The sequence below is a fragment of the Geotrypetes seraphini genome, chromosome 5, assembly GCF_902459505.1.
Source record: "Geotrypetes seraphini chromosome 5, aGeoSer1.1, whole genome shotgun sequence".
Taxonomy (NCBI): Eukaryota; Metazoa; Chordata; class Amphibia; order Gymnophiona; family Dermophiidae; genus Geotrypetes; species Geotrypetes seraphini.
Window position 1 is genome coordinate 28,501,096 of NC_047088.1, and position 10,396 is coordinate 28,511,491.

Genomic DNA, 10,396 nt, shown 5'->3' on the forward strand with positions numbered 1-10,396 from the left:
AGCTGTAAAGCAGCTTATGCAGGTTTGTTTGTTTGTTTGTTGTTGGGCTTGTGTTGTTTTGGTGTGTTTTTTTTTTTTGTTTTTTTTAAATAATTGAATTCAGTTGCCAATAGCCTAAGCGGTGTTAAGTTTGTACATAGAAAATGAGTCGCGGATAAAGTTTGTCTTTGCATCCGTCCCCGTGTCATATCATGCTCCAGTATGTCCGTCATGAGCATATTAGCCAAATTACGATGGGTGCTATACAAACCCTACCTGGCAGCAGTTTGGAGAGTCGCTGCAGTTCTAGCTCAAGGGACGTAACTGACTCGGTACTAGACCGTAGTGTCTGGAAATTGACACAACAGCCGACGTCAAAGCGCTTCCGGTTCCGGCGTCATTTGCGGCTACATGCTTGCAGCGGCCGTAAAGATGGCGGACGGTGCGCTGTGTCGCCGGACGAGCGAGCCTCGGCCTCAGTCGCTCGATTCTTTGGAGCAGTGTCGGCAGTACCAGGAGAGCGACAAGCAGTGGAGGGCGCGAAAGCAGTTTATCGCCCGTCATCTGCCGAATTACCCCGGCTGGAAGCGGGACCAACTCCTCGCCCTCTCCATGGTTTGGAGCAATCACGTCTTCATGGGCTGCCGGTAAGAGAAGCGAGAGAATCGAGGAAACCTAGTGATCCTGGGCAAATCGTTGGGGGAGGTACGAGCTTAGATTGTAGGGTCTCCGGGAAAGGAAAAGTGCCTTCTCTACCATTTGAGCTCAGGTACCTTCAGTTAACTTGCCTTGGCTACTCCCCCCTCGTTTCTGGCGTTTTCTCCCTCCCGGCATCTCTCTCTCCCCCCTTCCCAGCCCTCAGTTATCTAATTCCCTTGTGGTCCAGTAAAGTTTAAGTTGGTCAGCAGCAGCGTGACTAGCTGCCTTCAGCCAGCTCCTGGACATTTTATTTATTTCGTTTTCTATCCCGTTCTCGTAACAAGCTCATCGTCAACATAATATACAGTTTGCCATAGTGTACAAGTTTTTATCCGAACGACATATACTAGGGGTCTAATACCAATATATAGTTTGCAGGTTGCTATATATATTTTTAAACGAACCAGTTACCCGAACTGGAGCAGGTGGATGGTTGTCACATTATAACACTGATTGGAGAACTCCTGACCCAAATTTGGAATCTTTTTGCGATACTTGGTCTCATTAGAATCTCGGAGAGAGCGGGATGCGCATATGCTCAAGGCCCAGCAGAATCAGCGGCAGGCGCTTCGGGCACCGGCATGTCCTGTGGGTTGGTGCTGCGTGCCGGTGCCCGATTACGGTGAGGGTTTGGGCGGGAGGGCAATGACGGTTCTCAGGGATGGAGTGGGTGAAGCCGGTTCCCAGGTGTGGGGTGGAAGCACGCCAGTGGCTTGGGTGGGGTGGGGGGGGATGGGATGTGTCATTTTGGAACGAATCATGCGAGTTTCCCTAAACTCGCTTTGATATATGAGCGCTTTGGTTTATGAGTATGCTTCTGGAATGAATTATGCTCGCAAACCAAGATTCCACTGTGCTTTTTTTACAGAAAGGGTGGTAGATGTGGAAAAGTCTCCCGGAAGAAGTGGTGGAAACAGAGACTGTGGAAAAGGAGATGGTTACTGCGGATGGGCAGACTAGATGGGCTATTTGGCTTTTATCTGCTATTATCTTTCTATGTTTCTAAGTACAGTAATCTTAGGCCTCACTGTGACCTACTGCAGTAGTTTCCTTAAGCCATGCCTAATGACGTCAGAAACAATTTCTTTGGCAGCTCTGGTAGAATTACCCCAATCTATACCTTTTGAAAAGCTTTATCTCAGAATTCCTTTGGCAGCTCTGTGGCAGAGCTGTGGTCTTGATTATACCTTTTGTTTCAGATTCACTTCATACAAAAAAAAACTTAATGCCTTAATTTAGAGGATTTGAATGTGCTCGATTCCTGTGACTGAGCCTTGCTAAGGCATTTTTAGTTATTACTCTGACAAATGAGTGGGAAAATGTTTGCAAGCACTTTATCTAAAATATGCTTGCATAAGGCACTGTTATAGTTATAACATTTGTGACTATTTACTTTTCCAATATACTTGAAGGAGGTTGACATAAATATGAGCAATCATAGCATCAATAGTTTTGTTTTATTGTTCTTAAAGCATTTGTTGAACACAAACCAATGAACAAGTGACTTTATAATGGCTTAAAAAATTATTGGTTCCAATATTGTATTTGATTACTTTAAAAACAGGTATGGTGAGCAGCTTATGCAAAACATTCTTCAGATGGCTGAAGGAATTGATATTGGTGAGATGCCCTCGTATGAACTAGTACTTGGTGCTAAGGGGACAAAACGGCAGAGCCCAACAGATACTGGTAAGTACAGATCTACTTTATATCTTTCTCATTGCTGTACAAATTGTTCTGGCCCATTGTGCAGGAATTCTATCTGATTCTAGAGCAGTAGTTCTTATTCTTAGTTTAGGGAATCATTGAGCCAGTCAGGTTTTCTGGGTGTTCTCAAAAAGTATGTGCAATATATCTGTACACTGGCTGCTTTGTGAGGGTAATTTAGAAAACATTTTCCTATTGTGGAGCATATTGTCCATTTAACAAAATTGTACAGCAGCATGGAGGTACAGCTGCATTGTAAAATATAAAAACCCATGCATAGGATGCACACACACATCTACACCTTTCTTTTGTGCAGATGTAAATTGGTACATGAGGATTTGTATATGACTGGAACTGGTTCTGGGTGCCTGTATTGTTTTTATAGAATGAGCACTTTGGCATAGGCCTCTTTTGTAGAACTGCATCTTTAAGCAGAGATATGCCATCCTTTTGTATGTATCCACTTCCTGAAAATCTGGCTGGCTAAGTGGCCTCCAAAGATTGAATTGAGAACCAGTGCTGTAGAACAGTGTTTCTCAACTTTGTCCTGGAGTAGCCCCTTGCCAGTCAGGTTTTCAGGACATCCACATTGAATATGCATATAATTGAGGCAATGTATGCAAATAAAGTTTATGCATATTCATTGTGAATTTGATAAGGTATGGTATCTAGGCATTATCATAGTCTGAAAACCTGACTGGCAAGGGGGACCAAGTTGAGACACACTGCAGTAGAAGACATAACATAGTTAAACCGTTATCTTTGAAGAACAGGAGTAGGTTCATGAACTATAATATTTAATTCTGTTACATAAATACAGGAGTCTGTACTTTAGGCAAACTGTTGCAGAATGATGGCAATTGTATCTTTCAGCTCCTCCTCCTTCACTAGTGGAGTAAGTACCCTCTTCAGTTTTTCCTTTGGCAAGTGAACTGAGAAGATGTGTTCTGCTATGTTCAGTTTTTATTGTTTTCAGGTATTTTTCTTCATTTTCATGAGGCATTGGTGCCAAGAGGATCCCATATTTGGGGCTACTCTACCTGGGAGAGGATGTGTACTCTGCAGGGGTGGGCTGCAGCTCACAGGGCAACCCCTAGGTATACCTGTTGAACCAGCTTGCCTTCTGATTTATTAGAGGCTTGAACGCAGGGTGTGGGGGCCACTGTGTGAATCCTGTTGGGTTTCAGAGAGCCAGAAGCTTTTTAATCTCCCTCCATCCTCTCTTACACTGCATGGAATTGTGTGTGTGTGGGAAGGGGGGGGGGGTGAAGTCCTCAGTCAGTGTCTGTTCGATTGGCTGCCTGAAAATCTCCAGTTGTGGATTGATTCCAACAAGTATTTGAGACAGAAAGTCTCTTCCATTCAGACAGGCTGAGGGGAGGGTCAGAAGAAGTCATTTTTAAGTGCTTTGGGGGCAAAATCTAGGGTCCCTTCTTCCAAAATCCCTTTCCCTAATTTTTTTTTAACTTCAGGGAAGCCCCCATCATCTGTGTTAGGTGTGAATTAATTGGCCGTGGCCATCTTGGATTTTAAACAGTTTCTTTTCTAAAGCCTCCATCTGCCTCAAAACTTCTCAGTTTGACTTCAGATCAACTAGAATAGCCTTCTCAGGCAGTTCTGCCACTATATCATGCCAGTTTTGTGCTGATGGTTGACTGAGGAGCATCCATGTATTGCGTGTCACAGGGTATGTGAGGAAGGGGTGGGAGCCTCGGGCTTGGCCTCCTCTGTGTCCTCTAGGGCTGAGGAACCACAAGGGGTCCAAGTAGTATGGAGAAAATCCCTTCTGAAGCCTCATACAGCGATGACGTGAAATGCAAGTGTGTGGATGCTGCAGAGCCCAAGAGAAGCCAGTCTGTTGAAAGCTTATTTGACGGGTCTAGGATGCACTCTGCTGCCTGGGGCACATGGGCATTGGATCAGGGAGAGATCCCTCTTCTGGAGGTCTCTTATGCCACAAAGAAAGCTGGCTCCCAACCTAAGTGACCAAGTGGAATAGAACTGGGAGGATTGGAGGTCAGACTCTATGCCTTTATTGTCCCAGGGCTTAGCTGCTTTTCTGGAGGATTCCAGTTCCCTGTCAAGGACCATGAATCAAGAGGTGATAGTTGCACTTGAGCAAGGAGAAGATCCAACAGTGCAGCAGCTTTTAAAGTTGACTACCATCCCATGTTATTATAGATGCACTCAGGGAGTTGAAGTTGGAGCCCCAACAGCTATCCATTTCACAGTGCATGGACATGAGTGGCACAGATGTTCAGACCTCCTTTTTTCCTGCGCATATGGACATCACCTTGCTGGTCACTGAGCAGTTGGACTCTCCAGCTAGATTGCCAGAAAAAGAGGCCAGGGTTCAAGTGATGGTGCAAAGGCTGTTGGACATTCAAGCCATAGAACCAGTTCCTGAAGAAGAATTGGGCTCTGGCAGGTACTCCATATACTTCATAGTGCCCAAGAAAGGTACAGAAGACTGGAGACTGATCCTGGACCTAATGTCTGTAAACGTTGTACTGAGAATACGATGCTTCCACATAGACAGTTCAGTCAGTCATTGCGACAGTGGCTCTGGGGGAATTCCTAGCCTCCCTAGATATGACGGAGGCATACCTTCATATTCCCATTTTCTTGAACCACCGGAAATATTTGAGATTCTGTGTCCTTCAAAGGCATTTCCAGTTTGCAGCCTTACCTTTCAGGTTGGCAACGGCCCCACATATCTTCATCAAGGTAATGGTGATGGTCACAGCTCACCTCTGCAGGATGGGGATACAAGTGCACTCATAACTGGATGATTGGCTGATCACAGCTCCATCAAGGACGGAGGGTGAGCAGGCAATGCGAGAAGTTGTGAATCTCCTACAGGATCTGTACTGGATAGTCAACTTCAAGAGGAGCCATCTAGAGCTGACCCAGTGCTTGGAATATTTGGGAGTTTGCTTTCACACCGCAAATGGCCGTGTCTTACTTCCGAGCCATGCAGACAACTCAGGAATCAAATTTCTGAGTTCTTAGCAATGCCAAATCCCATGGCTGGACATTACCTCCAGGTGCTGGGTTCGATGGTGGCCACCCTGGAAGTAGTGTCCTGGGCGAGAGCACATATGCACCCCCTCCAGAATTCTCTGCTCTCCAGAGCGACGTTCTCTTCAGCTGCGGCTTCCCTGGACAGGGGAAGCAAGGAATAGCTTGCGCTGGTGGCTCCAAGGAGACTCCTTTTTTGAAAGGCATGCCTCTCCTCATGGATGAGGGTCAATGACAGTCTCTTCAGCTGGGATCTCATTGCAGCAGTTATCCAATACAGGGCTAGTGGACCCTCCCACAGAGAAAGTAGTCCATAAATCGTCTGGAACTACAAGCTGTTTGTTTAGTGTTGAGAGTGCTTGAGAAGTACCTGGAAGGAAAGATGAGTGTTCTCTGACAGTGCCACCGTAGTAGCTTATGTGAACAGAGGTGCCCCATTATATCTGGAGGCCCAGATGTTGTTCATGTGGGCGGAAGCTCATCTTCAGGCACTCTCTGCAACCCACATAGTGGGAGTGGAAAACATGTAGGCCGATTTTCTCATTTGGCAGACTCTAGACCAGGGGTGGGCAACTCTGGTCCTCGAGGGCCGGAATCCAGTCGGGTTTTCAATGCATATTCATTGGGGAAATCCAGAAAACCTGATTGATTTCTGACCCTCGAGGACCGGAGTTTCCCACCCCTTCTCTAGACCCAGGGACATGGTCACTATCCCAGAGTATTTGGCCTTATTGCGCAATGCTGGGGAAGATCGGCAAGAAACTTCATGGCTTCAGCCAAGAACACAAAGGCAAATCATTTCTACAGCTGAAGAGACAAACCAAGAAGTGCAAGGTTGAACACGATGCAGCCCTGGCCGGAGGAGAGGCTCCTATATAGGTTTCTACCATTGCGAATCACCCTGGACTTGTAATCCTGGTAGCCCCAGACTTGCCTTGCCAGCCTTGGTATGCAAATCTAGTCTTGTCTTCAACGAGACAGATGTATCAAGCTACCAGTTCATACGGGGTTTCTCAATTGGAAACCAATTCCCATGAAGAACTTGGGGCATTTTGGTCTTATGACATGGCTCTTGAGCGCACAGTCTTAACCCACAAGGGTTATTTGGAGGTAATCATTTTGAGTCGTTGTCTTCAAGCAAAAAAGCCATCATTGTTTGTGGCTTGCACTAAGGCCTGGAAGGCTTTCCAGCTCTGGTGCACCAAAGATCAGGTAGAGCCTTTCAAGGCATTCCTATGATTCTGGCATTTCTACAAGCCAGGCTAGAAAAAGGTCTAGTGGTGGTGTCTCTCAAAGTCCAAGTGGCAGGCCTCTTGTATTTTCGAGTTCAAGGAGGAAAACTATTGCTGACATTTAACTAGATGGTGACCCAATTTTTGAAGAGGGGCTCAGGTTGCTACCTCCATTGCGCCAACCTTTTACTTTCTAGAACTTTAATATCATCTTGAAGGGCCTTTCTAAGCTACCTTATGAGCCTATCCAAGAGGTGTCCCTTTTGAATCTCATGGTGAAGACAGTATTTCTGATGGCAATAGTCTCAGCAAGATGGCTCTTTGAATTGCAGGCTCTTCCCTGCAGAGAGGCCTTCCTTAGGATCGTAGAGGCTGGCGTTTCACTGCACACAATACCTTTCTACCAAAGGTGTGTCAGCCTATCACGTCAACCAAGCCTTTTATCCTGTGGGTTTGACTAAGCAAGATAAGATTTTGCAGGGGCAAGATAAAATTTTGCAGAGGCTGGATGTGTGAAGAGTTTTACTCTACTACCTGGAAAGGACCAAATGATTCTTGACTTTCTACCCATCTTTTTGTTCTAACCAGTCAGTCAAGATGAGGCAGACCTGCTTCGATCACCAGATGGATTCGCATAGCAATTTTGTCGCTCTACATTGGCTGTGGCAAACAGCCACCTATTTCTCTCAAAGCTCATTCGACCAGAAGTGTGATGTCTTCATGGGTGGAATCCCGGGCAGTTCCACCTGAAGAGATCTGTAAAGTAGCTATTTGGTCTACTTTTCATACCTTTATAAAGGTCTACAGAGTGGAAATGGAACGAGAGGAGGATGCTTTTCAATTTTCGGTTTTGCGGCCAGGCTCATCTGTCCCACCCTAGACGTTCTGACATTGCTTTTGTATATCACCTAATGTACTCCTGTGTTTATGTAACAGAATGAAAGATTAGGTTATTATCTTGATAATCTTTCTGTTACTGTACACAAGAGTCCATACAGCCCACCCTATGAGTTTTGCAATATGCCTGCTTTCTGCTTCGGATAACCATATGGTCTGGAACTGCAGGTCTTCTCCTGACAGTTGGATGAACATATATAAATTACTAATAAAATAATGAGTTTGTTGAGGTTCGGAGCTCTTGTGTGTTAGTGCTAATTGTACATTGTAGGTTGGTTCATTATGTTGCAAGTTCATGCTAATTTTTCATGAGTTAGAGCAGAACAAAAATGTATGAAATCACTGGGGAAGTTTCCCATGTCCCTCCTCTTTTCTTCTTTTACAGTGGAGATTGATTGTTTTGGTACAAACTGAAGAGGGCACTATACTCCACTGATGGAGGAGAAGCTGAAAGATGTGATTGACATCCTTCTGCAACAGTTTGCATTGAGCACAATTGATCACCTAATGTATAGAAAGATTATCCAGGTAAGAACCAAATCTTTCACTATCGTTGCATCATGAAGTTGTTTAGCATTTGGAAGATCAAAAAATAAAATGCTGGTGCCCTCTATGTGATACTGTTCAAGTAATACCAAGTATGAATACTTTTTAGCTAACAGGCTGTAACATTAGTAAATTTATTCATGCCACTGAATTGTAACTGTCAGAAGACAAATTGTTCTTGATTGCTCTAGTATTCTTAAATACAAATGTTATTGTATATTTTTAATTGTATTTAAATGCTAATTTAATACTATGTGTATATTAAAAGATTTTCACTCATACCACAGGTCAAGAGTCTTCTAAAAAGCAAGCTACTGCTCAAATTCGTGCCAGACCTCGTTTTGAACCTGTCCATTTTGTTGCAAGCACAACCAAGGAAGATGATGATAAACTGGCTACAAACAAAGAACGAAGTTCAGACAGTCGGCATTTGAATTCCTTTGGAGGGTTTCTGCCAGAAAGTTCGAGAGACATTGCACTGGACAGTAGCGAAAAAGAGGGAAGGAATTTGCAGAATCAAATTCAGCCTCAAGAAAAAACACTATTCATTGATGATTATGACTTTTCCTTGTCCAGTACTTCTGATTTTCAAAGCAAGAACTTAAATGAATTGGGTAATTTCATGACCAAAATGGAACAAAGCTACTCGGCAAAATTTGAATCCCATTGCTCAACTCTTTCCAAAAACTTCCGAGCCACTGTACTTGACAAGTGGACAGATGAAATCAAGCAAGGAAGGAAAGGTATTGGTTTTAAAAAGATCAAGAAAAAGAACAGAAAAGGCTGCGTCTTAGAAAGTTATGAAAGTGATTCTGCAGATTCATTAACTGTGATAGAAAAGAAGCAAGCTTTAATCAAAGAACTCTCTACAATTGTGAGAGACAAGATGACTAATCGTAAGAAAGTGAACTATGTCTTTATGTTAACACGCAGCATTCAAGCTTGTAAGACAAATCCTGAATATATTTATGTTCCTTTAAAAGAAATTTCATCTGCTGACCTCCCAAAAAACATAAACTTTCCTGCAAAAGGTTATGCTTGTGAGGTGAGATGCAAGAATGTTTATATAACCACAGGCTTTTCTGTCAGCAAAAATGGATCCAGAGGCCAAGCTGCAGAGCAGGCCGTAAAGTTATTAATGAACCCAGTGGAAGTGAGGATTGTACAGCGAAAGTTCAATCACACTTACCAAGATGATATAGTTGTGTGTCCTTGTGATGTACCCACATACGAGTTCCCTCCAGCTCTAAAGCAGCCAGAAGATCTTCAACTTAACAGCAAGGACTCCATAGGCAAAAATCAAGCTGTTGAGCCCTGTAAAACACTGGCCTAATTTTATTCTCACTGAAAATGCCAATGATGCGATAGACATTTTGAACAATTCTGCTACATTTAACAAAATGCTCATAGTATATGACTAAATACCCTCAAGGTCTTCACATTGCAGAATATTCTTGCAGGACCATTGCCTGGCTGAAGGGTATGGCGATAAATAAAAACCTGTAAACGTGCAGCTGCCAAGAGAGCAATGATATTCTCTGGAAAATGCATTCTAACAACCCACATCGCAAAACAGCCCAAACTAGCAAGAACAAGTTCATAACAAGTTCATATTGTCCAACCTGATTTAGCTGGTCTATTAAGTCTTCTTTGCATGTTTTCTCGCTTATTACCAAAAAACTTCTAAAGCCCTGCCCATTAGATTTATTCTTCAGGCCAATCTGGGGTTATTTGCTTCCTCTTGTCATTGTTAAGTTCCATGGAAATGTTAAAATGTACCTGGTTGTAGGAGCAGGCATAATTTTTTTCCTCCTCCATATCGTGCTTAGAAATCCGATTACCCTTTTCTTGATAAGCCTAAGTCCTTCCCCTTGAAAACTATTCCTAAACTTGTTATTTTATAGAACTGTGTTGTGTCATTCAAGGTACATACAGAGGTGGCAGAGCTTTCAGAAGCCACAAGATCCTTCAAATCTTTGTTATGCCAGAGACATTCTGATGTTTCTGTCCTGATTTTATTGCTGTATGTGCTGTGGCTCATGGATAAATAAATGCTGCATAGATATTGCAAGGTACATCCATGCTAAAATGACTTTTTGTCCTTTCATGCCTTGTACTTTGCTAAAAGGCTGTACTGTGTGTTCTGCCCAGTTGCACTTGCAAAGTGCGGAAGTCATAGTTCAGTTCCTGAATGTGTCCTTGAGATCACGGACTCCTGTTTCAGTAGTTTTTAATGACCGGGTATCCTGTTCATTTGGAAGATGTGGGTGGGGGCTTTAAGGAATGCTATGCTAAATATAGTTTATAAAGGTTTT

At 43.6% G+C, this 10,396-nt stretch overlaps 1 protein-coding gene across 1 annotated transcript; it reads left to right on the forward strand.

Moving 5' to 3' along the window:
- The first annotated feature begins 395 nt into the window (after positions 1-395).
- Positions 396-10,396, forward strand: LOC117360281 (NF-kappa-B-repressing factor-like). The gene is made up of 3 exons (XM_033943965.1): positions 396-626; positions 2,243-2,367; positions 8,369-10,396. The coding sequence occupies exons 1-3, from the start codon at positions 412-414 to the stop codon at positions 9,412-9,414; spliced, it is 1,386 nt and encodes a 461-aa protein (XP_033799856.1). The 5' UTR covers positions 396-411; the 3' UTR covers positions 9,415-10,396.